The sequence below is a fragment of the Sphaerodactylus townsendi genome, linkage group LG09 (assembly GCF_021028975.2).
Source record: "Sphaerodactylus townsendi isolate TG3544 linkage group LG09, MPM_Stown_v2.3, whole genome shotgun sequence".
Lineage (NCBI taxonomy): Eukaryota > Metazoa > Chordata > Lepidosauria > Squamata > Sphaerodactylidae > Sphaerodactylus > Sphaerodactylus townsendi.
The window spans coordinates 84,616,761-84,637,692 of NC_059433.1; the positions used below are offsets into that span (position 1 = coordinate 84,616,761).

The window sequence follows — 20,932 nt, forward strand, 5'->3', positions numbered from 1 at the left end:
TCTCCTTAAGTAATTGGTGGCAGCGAAAGTTAAATAAAGGAGGGTTCCTGAAAAACAACAACCAGGAATCCCTTTTTCTCTGGCCAATCGGCTATACTTGGTGGCCAGTGGGGTGGTGTACTCACTATACACTGCTTCTCTTCTTGATAAATTAGTATGGGCTTGGGCTGCTTCAATGCGGAGCAGCTCTGTTGATCATATGCACTCTGTGTTAGGAATGGAGTGATCCAAGTGAAGCTTTTTAAAAATTCATCTGGGATTCTTTCAGTGAGCCCTTCCCCTTCACACCCAGAATTTCTGTGTCTGTGTTTTGACGTACATACATGGTTTTAATTGGTTTTTATGATCTGTGAGCTTCCTTGGGGGCCCTAATTAGGTAGGATATAAATGTTGCAAATAAATACATAAATATATTTTCTTTCATAAAGTAAATACTTGAGTGCCCACCACAGCATTGCAAAATATTAAGACAATCACAGTGAATAGGTTAATGTTCTGAAGATGCCTTTCCTCAAAATACCAGCACTATCTTATTACTTAAAATAGCTGAAGAATGCAAATCAAAAGCATTTTTTTAGTTTCTCTGAGGCTTAATAATGATAATTAGTCACTAACCATCAATCATTGTAATTAATTTTGTACAGAAAAAGAACCGTGATTTTGTTCTTTCTTCACTGACCCTCATTGTCATAAAGTGATGGATTTGTATAGCAGTCACCTGAAAGTGAATGTGTGCAAAGTGCTATCAAATCACAACCGACTAATGGTGCCTTGTAGGGCTTTTAAGGCAAGAGATGAACTGACTGGCCTTCTGTGGTGTTCTCCCATCCGAGTACTAACCAGGGCCTACTGCACTTGGCTTCTGAGATGAAATCAGTCTAGCCCGGGCCACCCAGGTCAATTGGGGGGATTATATTTAATGTTTAGATGAAAACGAATTGGGTCATTGTCCATGGGTCCCTGCCTCCCTGTTGGTTCTGCAAGAAAGAATGATACAACAGTGATTGGTTTCCATGGTTCTAGGATTTGGCCCATATTCTTTCCACATTTTGTCTGTTCTCGGGTGCATTCGAGAGGCTAGTGATAACAACGGCCCAAGTAGACTCCAGTGATTGTAAATTGGCAGCTGCAGCTCAGATACTTTTGCCATTAGCTGAGCAATCAATAGCAGCCAGACGCCAAGAGAAATTGCAGGAACTTTCAGCAGTTTCCTGGTAATGCTCTTCAGTGATGAAGTTGTCAGTGATAACAGAAAACAGTTTGATGTGAAACTTTATTGAGCTGAGCTGTCCAGAACAGTTGACTTGTGGCAGTGACTTTCTGATCGGAGGGTGCTTTCTAACTTGGGATTTTGAAGGGCTAGTCCTGATTGTGAAAAATGCTTTAAAGAGGGGGGGGGGGGAGTAGAAAAGCAAGAGATTCTTGTACTAAGTACTTATTCTGCATACATTTGTAGTCATCTTTCTATTGGTTAATTCTCCCATGTAGAGCGCTAACTGTCATGAAAAGTGTTTGGAGCAGCCCCCGTGCATTCTTGGCTGAAGCATCATGAATGGAAGGGTCAGAATAGTGTCTTTTCTACCTGGACATACTGATGTGGTTGCTAGAGAGCTGAGCAAGGATCTGGAAGACCCAGGCTTACCGTAATATCCATTCTGCCATGGAAGCGTTCTGGGTGACCCAAGGCCAGTTAACCTAACCTATCTCACTAGGTTGTTGTTGTGAAGATAAAATGGAGGAGAATAATATTGTAAGCCATGTTAGGTTCCTACCAGGGAGAAAAGCATGGTGAATAAATCTGTTCTGCTTTTAGAAGCAAAACAGGATGCAAACGACACTGAAAAATGAAAAACTGTGGCAGCCTCCATCTTAAGGTTGGAGAATGAGAGGCAGAGATGGCTTTCCCAAGTCATGTTAGCCTGAGTGGCTTGAAGCATCTTGTTTTATAGAGTAAATCTACTCTAGGCAGGTTCCCTGAACAGGTAGCATAGAAATTTTATAAAGAAATAAAGTAGTAATAGAACAAAGTTTCCATGAGGTCACCAACATGCACCTTTAAAACAAACACCTCAAGATGTCATTTTGCAAAAGTGTTTGTACTTTTGGTGAGTAAGATGATGGATGAGCCAGCAAACTTAAATACGCTGCTTTAAACTTGATTTAAGGAGAGGCAACAGTCTGTTGATATATGCAGAAGCAGGATAATACAGAAGATATTCAAGTTGTCGATATTTATGTCCAGTGTAAGGTGAGACATCAGTGTCACACCACAGATGAAGCATCTATGCCTATGGCGGATTCCTCATGGGCCAAAAACAGCAGTGTGAAAATGGTGTGAAAACGGTGTAAACCCTTTTAAACCATTTTACACCGTTTTCACACCGCTGTTTTGGGCCCATGCAGAATCCGCCTATTTTTTTCAGCATTTCTTTTTTAATTACTTGATTTACTTGGATCTTCTGCTTACTTATATAACTTGTGGCATGGGCTATGCTTGACTACTTACCACTTACATTTTTCTGGAGGCACAGAGTAATTCCTACATAATTCCTGTATCATTCCTGTGTCTGTAGACTTAGTTTGGGATCTTTTGTGTATGACCCACGTGATTGGCTCCTCCACAAGTTCATGGACTGCAGTCCATAGATAGATCGATAAGTCAGGCAAACAATAGTATGCATTTACACAAGAGAGTGTGGGGCATGTTGTACTTGATAGTGGGCGATCTGGCCTAGTTGAGAATAAAGAAGCACTAAGGGCACTTTCACACATGTAGAATAATAAACTTGCAATCCACTTTCAATGCACTTTGAAGCTGGATTTTACTGTGCGAAATAGCAAAATCCACCTGCAAACAATTGTGAAAGTGGATTGGAAGTGCATTATTCTGCATGTGCGAAAGTGCCCTAAGGCTGCAGGATTGTGAAAGAGGCCATTTTATGCAATCGAAACTCAATAGCTTAACTAAACCCCATTATCCTTTCTACATAAACATTAATTTTTAACACATTAATGTGTGCTTAACAGGTGGAGGGCTATAAACATTCTATTACATTCCACTTTTTACTTAGCCAGTATGGTAGAGTGGTTAGCGCTAGATTAGGACTGAGGAAATTAGGACAGAAATAAATGCAAACTATGCAGGCATATGCATCATTGTGATCTTGCACGGTTCCTGTTCATTGCAGTGAACATGTGCTGGAGAAATTTTCTTGACTAAGCTTTGAATCAGTATTTTTAGCAGTAACTTCTAAACACCTATACTTACAAATAAATTGTACTTATTTTCTTGCAACTTACTTCCAAGGGTTTTTAGGATCATTTGATCATTTATTTATTTTTAATTCTGACTTCATATCTCAGTGGACTTCTAGCATCTGAGCTAAAAGGGAAGCTTTACTGTGACAGTTCAAGCCATTGTTTGTTTTCTAATTGCAGGACCATCTCGGCAAAGACCCATCACCAGGCTGTCGACTTCAATATATTTGAAGGAATGGTCTGCCACGGGGTGCCACTTGTGACCATTTCACGTGGGAAAGTGGTTTATGACCGAGGAGTCTTCCATGTGACAGCAGGACAGGGAAGATATATTCCTCGCGAACCATTCCCTGAATATGTCTACAAGCGGCTCAGACAGCGGGATCAGGTTTGGGTTCTCCCTTTATCTCTCCTGTGAAGTCCTGTTTCTATAAACCTTATATGTATCATGTTTCCTGATAGAACTTGCTTTTTACCAGAGCAAATGATCAAATTTATGCAACTCAAATTAACCAGCTGCTCAAATTAACCAACAATGTCTATGATTGATTTATACCAATAACATGAATTATTTATACCAATAGCCAAGATCCTTATTTGGACACAAACATGTGTCTTCTTTTTCCTTCTTTGTTTCCCACCATCATCTCCCTTTCCCTCCCCTGCCCTATAACTCATGTTCCTTTTTAAATGGTTCCCCAACCAGTTTTCCAAAACCAACCGAAGGGAAAAATGATGTATGTGTGGCTCTTTAATTCTTTCCCCTCCTACTTATTCTTGCTGCAAAATATCACCCCTCTGCTGCTCCCCACCCTTGCCAAGGAAAACGTGTCTGTATCTTTATAGATGATCACAGAATGAATAGTTCCATCCTTAAAAACAACAGAACATAATTTCAAAAATGCAAGTGTTAATGTTGTGGTGATTCTGAGCAGGCCTTGCCCTCAATTACTGACTTTGAAGGGAGCAGTAAATAGCTACCCGATGGGCAATATTTTCAAATTTGCTAGGGGGGGGAGAGGGTTAGAATATCTTTTTGTAAAAAAAAAAATGCCCAAGCCAGTTTACGAAGTAGACATACATCCAGAAAATAGAAAAATCAATGGAAAAATTAAATTCAGTTTAAAAGTACAGCATCATCTTCAAATGGCAATGAAACAACAGTGGCTACTTAAAGCAGCAGGGCTATTGATAAAAGCACTGCAACGCAGCCACATCTCAAGAGACCTTGCTGTAAAACCAGTCAAGCTCATCAGAGAATATTAAAGTATTTCAAGGTTAGACTAGGGTTCACGTTGTTTTGGAAAGCTAAAATAGAGAGTGCCAAGTGTACCTCTGTCAGGAGAGAATTCCACAAACCTCTGGGTAGCAGCTGAAAAAAAACATGGATAATGTGGGGCTACAGGAGTGTAACAGGTGGAGAGTCGGTCTTGAACAAGCAGTGATTTGGAACCAAATTCCTCACTTCATTCAGTGGCAGAGGCGGAGTGAGGCGAAATCATGCCTGGGGCGCGTGTGCGCCCTGCGCCCCTCCTACGACGTTGCCCGTCCCTGCCCCGGAATGCCGCTGGAACACCCCGCCACAGCCCTGCTATGCCTCCGTTGCTCTTCCACCCGGGGCATCACGCCCCCTCCCCGTGGTTGCAACACCACTGTTCAGTGGTTCAAGGAATCACTGTAGCCACAGTAGCAAACGAAGTGACAGCCACATCCATCAGGCATTGCCACCAACTTTGTTTCCAGAACCACTGCCGGGACGAAGCACCTGCAGAGTGATGTTGCATCTGCCCAAGCAATCATTACCAAACTTGAAGGAGCTGGAAAGAGATGGTCCCAGCAGCTTTAGCTTCTTCCTCCCATTCCTCCCACCTTGTTGGTAACAGCCTTTTGTAGAGGGGAGATGATGGGAGGAGACTAGTGATCAACTGGGAAGGGGTTTTATTTAACCCTGGGCTGAACAGAAGGAAAATGGAGACTGGTTGGGGAATTGGGCTGCTTGAACTCCTGGGAGTTTATAGTATCTTAGAGGAGGACGTTTGGGCCAGGGGAAATCCCCCCAATTCTTATTTCTCTTAAACACCCTTTCACACACACACTTACACAGCATGATTCCCTACAGACTTTCAACTTTAGTATAATTCACATGTGTCATCCATTTAACACCTTTTCCTAAATGGTCAACTAGTGTCCTACAGAGATGTATGTTCTGGTAAGTGTGTCTGTCTCTTTACAGAATTATCCACATAGACAGAGGAAGTGAGAACAGTTTTTAAATAAAGTTGTGTTGAAGCAACTGAAAGGCAAAGAATTTAAAAGCAATAATTTTTATTGCCCCAAGCTATCCTTCTTTTACTTTTTCATTAATATGTTTTTTAAAGATCTGGTTGTAGTTATGTGTGTTAGAGGGCCTTTCCCCACTTACCTTAAGCCAAGACATTCAAAATCCAAGACATTCAAAAGCCAAGACATTCAAAATCCAAAGGCCCGGCACTCCCCACGACAGGGGCGGCAACAGTGCAGCCGCCCTGCTGCTGCCGCTGTCGTGCCCCCTCTGCGTGCAGCATTCCTGACGCTCTTGTAAACGGTGCCTTTTTATGACCCCGTGCAGAGCGCGGGATCGTGGGGACGCCCGGGCGCGGGTCAGGGATGCCGTGCGCTGAGAGCAACGCATGGTATAGGGGGGATCATGGAGTGTGGGTAAACGCCCTTAGACCAGTCTATTTACCTCTTTCTCAATTTAGGAACCTGGGCTTAGCACATGGACTCAGCGCAGTTAGGGAATCAGTTTTCATAGGCAAGATAATTATTTTCTGCAATCATTCATTTGATCAATGGAGATGGAGATCAATGGAGATTTCTAAGCAAATAGAAATAGTAGATTCAGGAGTGCTCTTTAGAGGGCCCGGAATGCAGTTCTTGAATGTAGAAGTGCTGCCTGGTTGGTTCATCCCCAGGTAAATTCCCAGACATCTGTTTTAGAAATGTCAGAATGGGAGCAGATGAGAAATGTGACCCTAAAGTCTGCTATGGATTGATGCTTGTTAACAAGGTACAAGCCACTGGTGTAATGCCCATTGGGCAAGGTGGGCAGCTGCCCAGGGCATCACCTTGTGGGGGGCATCAAAATGCTGGGTTCGTTTTTGGGTATTTTTAGTGGTTTTCCATTTTTGGCCTGCAGGGGGCGCAGTTTTTAGGCTAGCATCACCAAAATTTCAGCATATCATCAGGAGACTATCCTTATGATACCCCCCAAGTTTGGTGCAGTTTGGTGCAGCAGGGCCAAAGTTATGGACCCTCAAAACTGTAGCCCCCATCTCCTATTAGCTCCCATTGGAAACAGTAGGGGATGGGGCACCCCCTTTGGGAGTCCATAACTTTGGACTCCTTGAACCAAACCTCACCAAACTTGGGGAGTAGCATAAGGACATTCTCCTGATGATATTCCAAAATTTTGGTGCTGATATGTCTAAAAATGCACCCCCTGCAGGCACCAATGTCCTGGTGCAAAAGAAAAAGGGTCGTGGTGGAGTGGCCGCCCATGGGGGGGGGGGCATCCAACTCAGGTTTTGCCCAGGGCTACAGTTTGCCCAGGGCTGCCTCGTTACGCCCCTGGTACATGCACAGTCTTGTTGGTTTTAGTTTCTGAGAAAGAAAAATGCAATATCTTTTTTAAAAAATGTTTCATTACAGGTCTGCCAGCCTGTCCCAGTCCAGCGGGCCCCATATGCGGGCAAAGTGATTTCGACCATCCCAGCAAAAAAATAAATCACACAATAGTTCAGTCTTCAGGTAATCTTCCATAGGTGTACACCAGTGATGCTCATTCCATCTCTTGACCAAGTGCAAAAAAAAAGCAACCCTGGATGGGCTTCGCACCACCCACTTCACAGTACTTCTTTGCCAAATCCAGAGGCTTCTCTTTATAGTATCATTTAGAAAAAGTATGTATTCTTGCAAATGTAAACCATTCAGGTACTTCTCACACAAGGAAACCTAGGCACTGGAGTTCCCATGGAGTGTTTCTATAAGAAGTGTGGGTTATTGTCAGGATGCCTGGAAGTTGGGGCTTTGGGGGCATGCTAAGCTTTCCTGTGTTTTACTGGAGTTGGGGGTTGGGAATGTGCTGCTTCGGTTTGGCACTGCCAGGTGCTGGCCAAAGCTAAGCTTTTATCTTGTCTGCATTTCTTCTCTCTTCTCATCACTGGTTGTAACTGTTGTTCCCATGGTGGTGGTGGGAGGGGGAGGAGGCTGGTTCATATTACTGTGCATTGCGCGGGAAAAGACCATTCTGGCTTTTCCAAGCTGTCCTTTGGATGAATAAACCTCTGTCCTATACATGGAGTTTGTTTCAATTCTTGGGGTTCTGAAAGTTATAAATAAACATTATATATTTATAAGGGGCAATAAATGACACAGTGTTCTTCCAAAAATATACCTCCCATGATCTTCTGAGGGAAGCAACTCACAATAAAAGTTTAATTCTTACTGTGGATGTGTTCTGTGCAAGAAAAATATGCCTAATAGTCAGTGGTGGGATCCAAAAATTTTAGTAACAGGTTTCCATGAGGGTGGGATTTAAACTGTGGCGTAGAGCCAATGGGGCTGGGCGGGGTACGACATGGGCGTGGCCGGGCATTCCGGGGGCAGAGCATTTCTGGGCAGGGCTGTGGCAAGAATGCAGCCACTTCGCTGGTCCTTGGGCGGGAAACAAATGCACGCAGGCGCAGGCTGCCACACATGCCTGTGCACCTCCTGCTAGACTGCTTCAAGTTCTGCGCGGTTCTGCTGAGAGGAGGGGCGTAACTAAGGCAAAAATCACATGGCAAAATCACCAATTAGTAACCCCCTCTCGGCACACACAAATAATTAGTAACCTACTCTCAGGAACCTGTGAGAACCTGCTGGATCCCACCTCTGTGTGTGATGTGTGATGTAGTTTGTAAGGTAAAGGTAAAGTTTCCCCTTCAGTCGTGTCCGACCCTTGGGTACCACTGCAAGCAGTGATTTCATAGGCAAGCCGTTTTTGTGGGGTAGTTTGCCTTTGCTTTCCCTGGCTATTCTTTACCCCCTAGCTATGTGCTAGGGACTCATTTACCGACCAAGGAATGGCTGGATGGCTGAGTTGACCATGAGCCAGCTGCCAGAATATCTGACCCACAGGGGGCTCGAACTCCTGACCTTGTGAGTGGCAGTGCAAGCATTTAACCACTACGCCACGCGGCTCCTGATGTAGTTTGTAGCTCTGTTTAATCAGAGAGGCTGACCCCTTCCGCACACGCAAAATAATGCGTTTTCAAACCACTTTCACAATTGTTTGCAAGTGGTTTTTGCTATTCCACACAGCTTCAAAGAGCACTGAAAGCAGGTTTGAAAGTGCATTGTTCTGCATGTGCGAAATGAGCCACTGAGTCTTAAGTATTAAGAAACGTCACAAACTCTGCCTGCACTGTATTTTATATTTTATATCAATTTTATATCAAGCTTATTTCCACAATACAATTCCATAGTTCCACTCTAGTGAATAGTTTTAGTAATAGCAAACTCCAGAACTTGAGGGGAAATTCAGTGTAATATTTAATTTTCATAAAATAGGGTACTTCCTTTCCCATATACAATCAAGAGATCCTTAAAGGAAGCAAGGATGGAACGGATTATTCAATTTATAGAAAAGGCAACTATGCAAGAAGGAACCTGAGCATTTTTATTCCTACAGCGCTATCCTGAGCTAAGGCGGACAGGAACCGTGCCACTTGAGAGCTGCTCCACCTGCTCCACAGGGCTTTCCTGCAACTCCCCCCATAGGGGAGAATAGAAATATGCCACAAAAATCGCAGCATATCTCTGACTAGGACAGTGGTGGGGAACCTATGGCACGGGTGCCAGAGGTGGCACTCAGAGCCCTCTCTGTGGGCACACACACACAGCCTGGGGATTTGTCATGGAAATCGCCCCACCCACCACACATTATTGATCTAGAGCTGGCCCTGGGCTGCTTTCTGGACTTGATGTGGTGGTGCAGCCTGGCAACAGAGCAGGGAGGACTTGGCTGGCGGGCCTGGTGCCTGTGCTCCAGGTGGCTGCTGCCAGGCGCCCATGAACTGGCAGAGATGCTAGAGAGGCGCAGAGCAGCACATGTGGAACTTGCTGGAGGCTACAGCAGGCTGGCCCTTGCTTGAGGGGGTTATTCAGGTTAAAGGGCCATGTTGGCATTTTGCAATAAATAAGTGGGTTTTGGGTTACAATTTGGGCACTCAGTCTCGAAAAGGTTCGCCATCACTGGACTAGGACTTCCTCACATCAGTTAGTTGGGAGAGGTTCCTGGACAGGCTGTTAGTACACTGGGTTGTCCTAAAATTGTCTTAACAATGAATTCCATAAGTTAAAGTGAGTGTTTGTGGCATTTGAAACTGGAAATGAGTGAGGCTTGATGCAGAGATAGGGTTTCGGGATAAATTATTTGACCTGGAAAGCTGAAATAGCAGCAAAAATCATAACTGGGGCAAAGAAGTGAGATGACTGTAGGTTATTGGGCCTATAAAATATTTGTTTTCTCTGCAAACAGGGAAAGAGCAGTTTGTAGTACAGATCGACTCATACAGAGAATGCTTTTTTAGCCAAAAGGCCGAACAAAACCTAAAACTGTAGACAAATGTAATATTTTTTCAAGCTTTTGATGCTTTTATCCTGCTATTTCTTCTCCTGCCAAGATGTCTCCATTTTGAATGCTGATATTACACCATATTCTCTTCTTTCCTCCCTCGGTAGGTCCAAAAACAGATGAAATTCTGTTTGCCCTCCTTAGGTAATCTGATTTGCAGCCATATTAGCCTGATTTGCAGCCATATTAGTTTTGATATCAACTCTTGAAAGATATTGACAGACTAATCCATTTTAAAAAATAACTATTGACGTATCTTAATGAGTTAATGACATTTTTTCTCTGCTATCTGTTTCCCTGGTGAGCATGCCTTATGGGAAGCTAATAAGAGAAATTCATGGTTAACTGGGGATGATCCAGGTGTGGAAAACATTGTGTAAACACTGAAATCGTTTGTGACATTCCATTGTGGCTTATATGAGAACACAGGGACTTGTGTCTGTATTGTTAATGTATTGATATAATCCTCATGATCAAGGTATGCAAAATGAAACAAGCTCTTGGACTAGTAACCTGTAAAAGAATTATCCTTTATGTACCACTGGGATTTTATTCGCTTTGACTTCTATATCAGCCAAATTTTTCTCTTCTATTACATAATAAACTGTTTCACTGGTCTTCTTTCCTTTCTGGTTGATGGCAGCTAGAATAATTAGTATCATACCATTGGAGCTTAGCCAATGTAGATCTCTTACTCTCTCTCCTCCTCCTCCCCCCCCCCCCCACACACAAATGAAGCACATGCCCTGTCTGCCATTATGTTCTGGTCCATATAGTCCATTTTCCAACACAATATGGGACAGAGACAGTATAATGTAGTGGTTAGAACAATAACATTCGGGGGGGGGGTGATTGACAGGTGGTTTCCACCTTGAAGCAGCCACTGCCAAAAGAATGAATATGTTGTGAGCCTCCCTGAGGTATCATACCAGCGATGGAAAGAAGTGTGGCTGTTTTGGTTGATGGAAACTGTAGATGGGGTTCTTCACATGCTTCAGGGGAAGTACAGCTAAGCTAGGATGCCATACTAGGATCTGAGAGGTTCATGGTCAAATCCCTACTCTGCTATGGGAAGCCTGCTGGGTGTCTTTGGCCCGTCATACACTCTCAGCTCAACCTATTTCACAAAATTATTGTGGGGATAAAATGGAAGCAAGGAGAACAATGGTAGTCCACTTTGGGGCCTCTTTGGGCAGATAGGCAGGATATAAATGATGCAAATAAATAATAAAGTTTTGTGTCTCTTAATTTGTAGTAATTTGCCAAACTTTAGCCCCCTCCACACATGCAGAATAATGGACTTTCAATCCACTTTCACAATGGTTTGCAAGTGGATTTTGCTATTCTGCAGAGTAAAATCCAGCTTCAAAGTGCATTGAATGTGCATTATTCTGCATGTGCGGAAGGGGCCTCAGACAGAAATGTTTCCAGCTCTGATGCTTTAACTACAGTGGGATGTTCTTGATCTCTCACTGGTCTCAGATATGCTCTCCCACTAAACTATGACATGTTCAGTTGCCACAGCTGTCCTGTCGTCCTGCCTCGAAATAAATACTTCTCCTTTCCATTCATGCTCACCCCAACCACACTCCAAGTTCCTTGGGAAGTGTAGTGTCCTATTTCCAAATCTCTGCTCTCTATCACAAATGCAACACAGGAAAACCTGACACAAGAGAACACCAAACCTAGCTGCCATTGTTCATTTCATGCCAGTCACCCACCTAGACCATCAGTGCTGTGCACATACAATTTCGATGGCCATCCCAACGTAATTGGGCAGCCCTTCATTAATTTTCCAACCTGCAGCTGGTCTACTCCCCACCCCCCACCCCACCGCCAAGTAAGCTCCATGCTGGGGGGAAGAATTGGGACTAATAAAAGGAAACACTTCTTCACACAACGTGTGTTTGGTGTTTGGAATATGCTGCCACAGGAGGTGGTTATGGCCACTAACCTGGATAGCTTTAAAAAGGGCTTGGACAGATTTATGGAGGAGAAGTCGATCTATGGCTACCAATCTTGATCTGCCTTGATCTCAGATTGCAAATGCCTTAGCAGACCAGGTGCTCAAGAACAGCAGCAGCAGAAGACCATTGCTTTCACATCCTGCATGTGAGCTCCCAAAGGCACCTGGTGGGCCACTGCGAGTAGCAGAGTGCTGGACTAGATGGACTCTGGTCTGATCCAGCAGGCTAGTTCTTATGTTCTTATGTTCTTATGTTTTTATCTCTCTGCCTTAAAAAAAGTAGTTCCTCATCTCAGAGTGTGGGTGGAATGTGTGAGTCAAAAGGGCGAGCCAAGGTTTTTTTTTTTTTTTACAAGCAATGTCACTCTTGCACACCAAAAAGGAGGAGGGGAGAATGAGGTCACAGCATCACTAGAAGCAACATAAGAAAAGATGCCAGCAACCCTAATTGGCCTCGTATAACTAAAACCCTTCATTTCAGATTTATGTTGTTCATGTTGAGTTGAAAGCCTAAAGTTCTTTCATCTGTAAAAAATAAAACATGAAGTGGAAGGTGGCTGGAGGGACCAAGACACTTGGATGATGATAGATATATCACAGGGAGAGAAAAATATCCACCCACACAAAAGAGCAGTGGTACAGAGGAGAGAGAGGCGGCAGAAAGGAATATGCGGGGAGTAAAAAAAATGTTAGAGAAGGCCTGAGAAGTTAAAATACGTGAGGCACAGAGAGGTATTAGAACTATCAGGACAATACAGCAAATTAAGCTCTAAGTTTGAACATTTTTATGAGCTCAAAGTTGCTCTAGAAGCAAAAAGCAAATCAGTGATTTATAAAAAAAATTAAATCTGCAAGGTCCACTCCCACCATGAATTTCTGTAATGATTTTCCTTATGTTGTTAAACACAACTGTCTTTTGTCACTTCTGAGCCAGCCTTCTGGACACTTCTCATCGCCTGGAGGATGGGGAACCAGAAGCGTAGCTGAGGAAAAAGAAAAGTCATTGTTTTTTAAATTACCGGTGACTAACCATTATTACATTGCAGAAGTGGAAGGAATAGGGAAGTTATCTCCCATTCTGTTCTATCCAGAACACGATGGAAACTCTGCTTACACTCCTTCAGTCTGATGAAGAGGGCAGCAAAGGAAGCAAATCTCAGTATTCTTCTCCAACAAGGTCCTTTTCTATCCTCCATCCAGGATAGAAGAAGAAGAGTTTGGATTTATATCCCCCCTTTCTCTCCTGCAGGAGACTCAAAGGGGCTTACAATCTCCTTGCCCTTCCCCCCTCACAACAAACACCCTGTGAGGTAGGTGGGGCTGAGAGAGCTCCAAGAAGCTGTGACTAGCCCAAGGTCACCCAGCTGGCATGTGTGGGAGTGCACAGGCTAATCTGAATTCCCCAGGTAAGCCTCCATAGCTCAGGCGGAAGCTGGGAATCAAACCCTGTCCCTCCAGATTAGATACACGAGCTCTTAACCTCCTATGCCACTGCTGCTCCTTAGAGGAGAACTAGTTCAGGAAGTTAAGTTTGTATCTCTCACTTGAGCTCTCCAGAACCAAAGCTTTTATGGCACTGATTTGGATTGGGGGATGAGTATGCAAATTAGGTCCCATAGAGAAAATGGATGCTTTGGAGGGTAAGGGGACATTAGCATGCACAGCTGTGGCCACTTTAGCCCTGCAGCAAAGACCAAGTCTATGACCTGCACAAGAAGTTGGGACCCTCTTGCCTACTTCTGGTAGATACAACTTACAGGATCATAGGTCTGGGTTATTAATGTAATATTCAAAACTAGCATTGGACTTCATGCTGTTTACCTTTGCAAATGTATTCAGTTTCCTTTTCCTGTTTCTCTCAGGAAGTTTTGATCTTCGCTTTAATAACTTTGCATGCAGATACTCTATCCGTTTCATGTCTGTGTGAGGAAAGAACGACGTTGTCACGAGTATTTTGAGCTGAGTGAAGGTACAGACCAACAACCCAAGCGCTGCTAAAAGGAAGACAATGATCGCTAGCGGGATCCAGTTGGCAGCAAGCGCAGATTTGGGTTTGGGAATACAGGTGTGCTCAAAGAGAGGAATCTTAAAGAAGGTTGTATTGTTAATGATCTCCCCATTGTTGAAGATAAATTTATCAGAATTTTTCTGTAAATGAGAAATGGAAACAAAAGTTATACAGTACAGCTGGCTGTTTGTGTTGCTCCCATTATAAAAAAAACACATATACAATATATTGTTGAAAGCTGTCATGGCCGGAATCACTGGGTGTTGTGGGTTTTCTGGGCTTTGTTGCCATGGTCTGGTAGTTTTTGCTCCTAACATTTTAACCTCAATCAGCTGTATATGAGGCCACCAGGAGAAGAAGCTTGATAGCTGAAATTTATTTAATTACATTTGTTTATTTAATTGAATTTGTATACCGCCCTCCCCTTGAGGGCTCAGGTGTGAGGGCCTGGGTTATTAATATATTGTCCCCTTACCCTCCAATGACTCCTGTGTGAGCCCCACCACTCTGGAGAAATTTGAAGTCTGAGTCCCTATGGGTTTTTTTTGAAGAGAGCGTCTTCTTTATTTCCCCTTTAAAAAGCAAATTACCCTGGGAGGTAGGGGGAAAAAATTCCTTGCCCCCTCACACAGCAGCAAGTGTTATTTAAATGTCTTCCCGTTCTGTTGTTAGTGGAAGCTAAGCGCTTGTTATGTTTCGGAACCAAAATGCTCTGCTCTCCAGAATACCTGAGATTCTTATAATTGCTTCTTGGATAAATGGTTTCTTTAGGGGAGAGGGAAAAAATATTGATGGCTCAGCGCAGCTAGCTCTAAGACAAGGTAATGGGAAATGCACCTGCTGAGAAGCACAAAAAAGGACAAAAAATTAACACAAGCTTGAGAGAACTTCTGCTGTGATGCCAAAAGAGCTAAACTCTTGATGACAGTTAGAAAGTCTCACATTTGCAAGCCTGCCAATGACTCATGTGCATTGTGTGTGTGGGGGGGGGGGGGGTCCTTAGGTGTGTGTGTGGGGTCCAAACCACCCCAGCTATTGGGAGAGGGGCAGCTGTTAAGCCAATTGGTGCTGGCTCTGGTCAACACGTGGCAAGAAAAAGCACTCTGCATATGCTCAGGAACACTGATTTCAAAGTAATCTGCAGTGCCTGAGGACAGCACTTAGCTGGTTCTTTACATGGGATACTGTAATCCTTTCCCCACTCAATAAATGGTACTGACTTATGAGTAGAGCTGCTCAAGATTGGTCTGTAAGATAATCCTTCTGTGTTCACATGTGTCCATCGGAGTACTGTCTCCTCTGGGTTGGCATTGGTTCTACATTGTCTCAGTTGGATACCTTTCCCAGCCCTGCTACCTGCAATCCTGATTATGCCAAGGCTTGAAATTGAGATCCTCTCTATACAAAGAATGCTGAGCCATCTGTCCAGTGGCGTATCTGCCTAGGGACAAGGGGTACCCCTTGTCCCCAGGCGCCACTCTTCTGGTCACATGGGGGCGCAAAATCGGCCCCCCACGTGACCAGGAAGTCCTGTGTCTCGTCATTTTCGACCCCGTCCGAGGCACACAAAAATGACAAGACAGCAGGACTTCCTGCTGCCTCGAAGCCCCCTCAACCCCGCCAAGGTGGGCAGGGCAGGGGCAGAGTTCCTGGGGAAGCGTCGTGGAGACAAGAATTTATTCTCCAGGCGCCAGTTACCCCTAGCACGCCTTACTGCATCCTGTCCAACCCTGACTGAATCCTATAGTTCCCCTCCCAAAATTTGTCTCACTTTCCTGTGGAGTACTCAAAATGACCAAAGGACAGTAGTTCCAAACTGCCTAGAGAGGGGGAGGGAGGGAGGGAGGGAAGGAGAGGGAGGGAGGGAGGGTGTGTGTGTGTGTGTTAATTGTTTTGTGCTGCCATTCACTGTTTTCAGACCTTCCGTACTGTATTTTTAGCATAAGTGAATTCTGCAGTAAACCTTTATCCAAAGCAATAAAAGCCAGAGAAAAGTGCTGGTTCTGTAGCTAAGATACTTACATGGTAATACAATTTCAAATGGACCTCTAGCTCAGGGAAATCTTGCAGATGCTTGCTCACTGAAAAAATCAGCCAGTAAAGCAAATAATCTACTGCTGCAAAAAGAACCCAAATGCAAAGGTTAGCAAGCACAGGCAGAAAAAAGCGTGCCGTGTTTTTCCTTTCCTTGGGCGTCTGGCAAAAAGACGGGACTGTTGTATAGACTTTTCTTTCTTCTTTACTGAGGGGCAGGACAGAGAGCTTTCGTTGCTGCCACTTTTGCTCATTGTACCGAATAAACTCTTTTGTGATGTAAGTATTTTTAAATTTGACGTTGCCGGGGTTGAGGAATTTTCGGACAAACATATATGTCCCAAGAACCATGAAGACAATCCCCAAAAGAGGAAGCACTTTCTTGCCCACATATGGCTGAAGGGCTAGTATAGAAGAGATCCGGCTGGTCACATTCCGGAGGCGCCATCTTGTGTGCTGAAGTTTCGTTTTCAAGCTCTCATCTGAAACCGAGTAAAACACATTCAGCTGCCCATCGACCGACACAATGTCTTTAAACGGGTTGTCCAAAAGGTTGAGCTGACGGTAGATCCACCAAATTGCTGCAACGTAGTGGCTGAGAAAGGGGAAACGTTGGGATTCCAGAATGCAGGTCACACTATCTGCTAGCTGTTTTAAATTGTAAAAAATACTTTCGAGATTGCCAGCCACTGCTACACCAGCCCCGGCTGCAATTAAGGCATTCCTTCCTTCACGCAGACCGCAGGAAAGGAAGAAGAGAGCAGTACAACAGCGCAGGTGCCTAGAAAAGCACAAACCAACAGAAAGGACAGTCCAAAGGAATACGGATGTGACCAAGGAAAACAGAGGATAGTCCACCAGAAACGAATACCCAGCTAGCAGCAGGAACACACTGGATACTAAACTAACGATGCTGCAGATCGCAAACAGGTGCAAGAGATTCTTCCAGCCAGGCTTTCTTTCAGTTGCAAAAAGTTTCCAAACATGCTGAGCAAATGTGACAAAACTAGTCATTTTCCCCAACGCTCTGGAGATCCAGTGACGGTGACTGAAGATACAGGGGAAAAAAAGGAAGTGCAACAAATCTCAAAATTTTGTAACCCAAGAAGCTCCAGTGTGGTGGTGGTGTTGTTTTTTTTGTGGGCTTCCTAACTGTTTCCTTCACTGGTCCCTGCCATGAGATGGACAGCCCCCTTTGAAATCTATGCATATCACACACAAGCTTCCATCCTTTAGTGGAGGGATCCCCAACATGTTGCCCCTGCGCCAGTGTTTCAGAAAGTGGGAGGGGCCGGGGGGGGGCTTTCCCCAACAGGACTTGTGATTGGCCATTAGAGATCTGATTGGCTCTGCAGATTGAAAAAATCATTGCAATGGCAGGATCTTTACTACATGACTGAAGAGAAACTGTGTGCAGGCCAGAAAATATTTTAAATATGTTCATTTTAAAAAGGCACATTGTTAAGCAGGAATTGTGCTCAAAATATTGCAAAGTAACTATTAGATTTCCTAATATTCCATGGTTGGCTTCACCTCCATTATGTGATTGGCTCTGCCTCCTACAGCAGCCATTTTGTGGTTGTGCCCAGGGGTGAGATTCAAATAATTTAACAACTGGTTGTTTACAACCACCATTTTAACAACCGGTTCTGCCCAAGTGGTGCGAACCAGCTGAATCCCACCACTGGTTGTGCCCCCACACCCTGTTTCAGAATTCCAAAGGTGGCCACAGGCTCAAAAAGGCTGAGAGGCCCTGCTGTTATGTCCTTGAAACGCTGCTATGAGAACTACATCAGCTACGCTTTAAAAGATGTTTGTACAATACATAAAAATACATAGAGATATTTGTAAGGTACATAAAATGTTTGTATAATATAAGGCTACTCATAGGGTAACTAATACAATAGGGCTGATAATCCAAATTCCAATCAATGTATCCCGTATTTAGGATTTTTGTACCAGAGACTGTACAAAATTTCCTTATTGGTTAATTACTTGTAGTTACAGGAGCTGAACAGTGGTCGGAAGAAAAACTTTCAGAGTGGTTCAAAGGAATAGAAAAGGACTAGTGTCACTTAAAGCCTTGATGTTCAGGATTGTTGGAAACTCCTCCACAGATGAGGACAGTCCCTCCCCCCATACACTAGAAATTAGATTGAAAATTGCTTTAATTTTATACCTGAATTGACTTTAATGATTATGATTGCAATATTATGATTGTAGATTTCACTTAGCCAATTAAAATCTTAGGGTTGAGCTCAGTGGTGGGATTCAAAAAATGCAGCAGGGCTGCGGCCACCAGAGGCCCTGCTAGAGGTTGAATAGGTCTCCAGGCCGTTGCCCTAGCCTGGGAATGCCACTGCCGGCAGGCCATGCAGGCTTTCTGAGCTAAGGCAGCGGCTGGGAGGCCTGGGCAACCTCCAGCAGGGCTGCTGCCACTGCAGGCCCCCAGTGGGGGGGGGGGTGGCCAGCTGCAGATCGGGCCAGCCAGCCAGCCCCCCCACTTCCCAGCTCGGGAAGCCCAGGGTGGGGAGGGGGCTCTCCTCCCCACCCTGGGCTGGCGCTAAAAGCCCCATCATCGCTCCCTCTTCCAGGGCTTTTAATAACTGGTTCGGCTGAACTGGGCTGAACCACCTCTGGTTCAGCTACTGGATTCTCGGCAACAAGTCACTGTGTTTTCTGGTTAATGCTCTCAGGTGATCTAGAAATGAGGTAACTATGTGCAGGTCAGGGAGGCTGATTCTATCCTCTGACACATCAACCACAAATGGCAATTCCACTTCCTGTCTGTGTCCCTTGTTTTTGGGGTCTCGTCTCCCTGATTGGGTGAAAATGGTTATTTGATTGCTTTGCCATGTACTTAATTGCAATTGCAAAAAGGTTTGTACTGTACAAAGTGGGAAAGGTTATTGGTTAGAATATAGGTATACAGCTTGTGGGTTCACATCTTCACTGTGCCATTTAGTTCACAGGGTGATCTTGAGCCAATCTCTCTCTCTCTCTCAGCCTAAGCTACCTCACAGAGTCATGGTGATGATAAAATTGGGGGAGGGGGGAGCCTATGCATGATCCTGAGTAATTGGGGGAAAACAGTGGGATAAAAAATCCCCTCCCATCAGCCACAAGTGTAATTAGCACATTTCTATTCACCCCAGATTGCTGTAAACAGTCATCAGCAATAGTTGCATTCATATTTCCCACCACTGGGATCTTCCTTAATTTTTTTTTAAATTAAAACCCCAGCAGTTAATAGAGATATGCTCTTCACTCTGTTTATATTTTGCTAGCCACCCTAATTGCACAGTTCAGCCTTGGGCTTTATTGTTGTTCCTTTTGCTTTTCTACTGGTTTCCCTACAGCACAACATAAAGAACTGATTTATATGCATATTAGATTATTACCATATCATGATCAATCAGATACTAATTAAATAAGATAAACTCTTCCAATTTCATCCTGTTATGAGAGACTTTTGCCTTAACAAATATCATTTTATAATGACAACAGTGTCTTTTTGTTTAGCTTGAACACAGCAGGTTATTAAGAAGTGGGACGTGGCCTTCTACTCTTAAGATTATTGATGTCATAGTTTTTATTCTTCTTCACTGGCCTGTTTTATTATCTGCTGTGAATCCAAAATAGACACAAAGTTTTTTTTTAAAGGTGCCCGAAATGTTCCAAAAAAATTATCTCGTACAATTAGTCTTTGCACATTTCTCCTTTCCCGGCCTCATTCATTGCCACCCTGTCTTTGAAGAAACTGAGAGCCACAGAGGAAAAGCAACTTTTTGTCAGTGACTTCAGAGTATGTGTCCAAGTTTTGTCCATTGATGGTGGGTGGTTAGGAAATCATGTGAGCAGCTTAATTTCAACAAACTATATGGGTTATATATGTAAATGATATGTTGATTCTTGTCCTGATGTTTTTATTACCAGTTCATCTTATGGATACGATCCAGCAAAAGTTGCTCAGAGTCAAATTTTGAAAATGCTGCAAAATTCGGACCCTCCAGATCCTCAACTCCAGTAATTACAGGAGGCGTCTTAAACTACTCTACTCAGAAGTATTTATTCCCAGAAATAGTGTTATTAGGATTGCAGCTTGAACCACCCAGACATTCCTGCCTTCAGACATCAGTAGATACTAAATGAGTATTGCATTTTAAATTCTACATTTTAATTGTGCTTCTAAGGGTCAGCTTGCCCTGACACTGAAGATGCATGGAGTCAATCTGTGTCCAGCAGTAGTCTAAAGTGCACTCCAATGCACAGTTACATTTTTCTAAACCCAGTGATTTCAATTAATTTAAATAAAATTAACTGTTCACAGGAGTACATTCTTACGTATTGTAGTGTTGTACTCCTATACAGCTGCCACCGCCCTGTTACATTTCAAAGACAAATGCCCCAAACACGCTTTTCCTGCACCAGTGAAGGGTATTTAGGCCAAAACTGAAGAATTACGATAAGGTTACAATCCTATGTGTGGTGCCTCGGAAATAAATTTGGCAGATGTCAATGGAGATTTTTTTAAAAACACATAGAGGGTTGTAATGCAGCACCATTACATAGCCCAAGAGTAGGAGGGAACAAACAGTGATCTATCCCATCCAAAGCAACCTTTATTTTCTTATTGCTATCCGGCTGGAACATGTCCGGCTGGAACATGTCCAAAAGCATAATTCTGAAGCTTTACTTACAGACTTTCCTGCAGGGAACATTACGGTTTTTCATGTCATCGTGTCTCTTTACTCTGAGGAGAGGTTCTGACTAGAGCTGACAAAAATAAAATTTAGATGAGTCACTGCTTAGGACTCCAGTCATCCACCCACCTCCCTATTATGAGTCATGCAAATTACAATCTTGAAATGGTTCTGGTTGTGAAGGTGGAAGTAATTCATTGGCAAGAATCTGTTGCTGTTGAGAACATAACAATAGATATTCTCAAATCCATCCTCTATACTCTGTTGAACATTACCTTGTAAAACAAATATCTCCCGTGTAATGG

At 43.7% G+C, this 20,932-nt stretch overlaps 2 protein-coding genes across 2 annotated transcripts in view; one reads left to right on the forward strand and one right to left on the reverse strand.

The window, feature by feature from the left end:
* DPYS (dihydropyrimidinase) overlaps positions 1–7,593 on the forward strand; it is a 43,772-nt gene extending 36,179 nt beyond the window's left edge. Inside the window, exons 8-9 of the mRNA XM_048508385.1 lie at positions 3,439–3,646; positions 6,949–7,593. Coding sequence (XP_048364342.1) covers positions 3,439–3,646; positions 6,949–7,023 — 283 coding nt within the window. The 3' untranslated portion in view covers positions 7,024–7,593. The remainder of the gene's footprint in view (positions 1–3,438; positions 3,647–6,948) is intronic.
* Positions 7,594–12,139: 4,546 nt separating this feature from the next.
* LOC125439212 (dendrocyte expressed seven transmembrane protein) lies at positions 12,140–20,694 on the reverse strand. Its single transcript, XM_048508209.1, has 4 exons — positions 20,625–20,694; positions 15,913–16,972; positions 13,704–14,030; positions 12,140–12,865 (listed from the first exon to the last, which is right to left on the reverse strand). The coding sequence occupies exons 2-4, from the start codon at positions 16,936–16,938 to the stop codon at positions 12,782–12,784; spliced, it is 1,437 nt and encodes a 478-aa protein (XP_048364166.1). The 5' UTR covers positions 16,939–16,972; positions 20,625–20,694; the 3' UTR covers positions 12,140–12,781.
* Positions 20,695–20,932: the final 238 nt, after the last annotated feature.

Excerpts from the sequence above, each read along its gene's own strand:
- LOC125439212 (XM_048508209.1), bottom strand. The coding sequence starts at position 16,938 with ATGACTAGTTTTGTCACATTTGCTCAGCATGTTTGGAAACTTTTTGCA. Across the intron at positions 14,031-15,912 it reads ATTTGAAATTGTATTACCAT|AAAAATTCTGATAAATTTAT; the intron begins GTAAGTATCTTA and ends TCTCATTTACAG. Across the intron at positions 12,866-13,703 it reads AACTGAATACATTTGCAAAG|CTACGCTTCTGGTTCCCCAT; the intron begins GTAAACAGCATG and ends CTTTTTCCTCAG.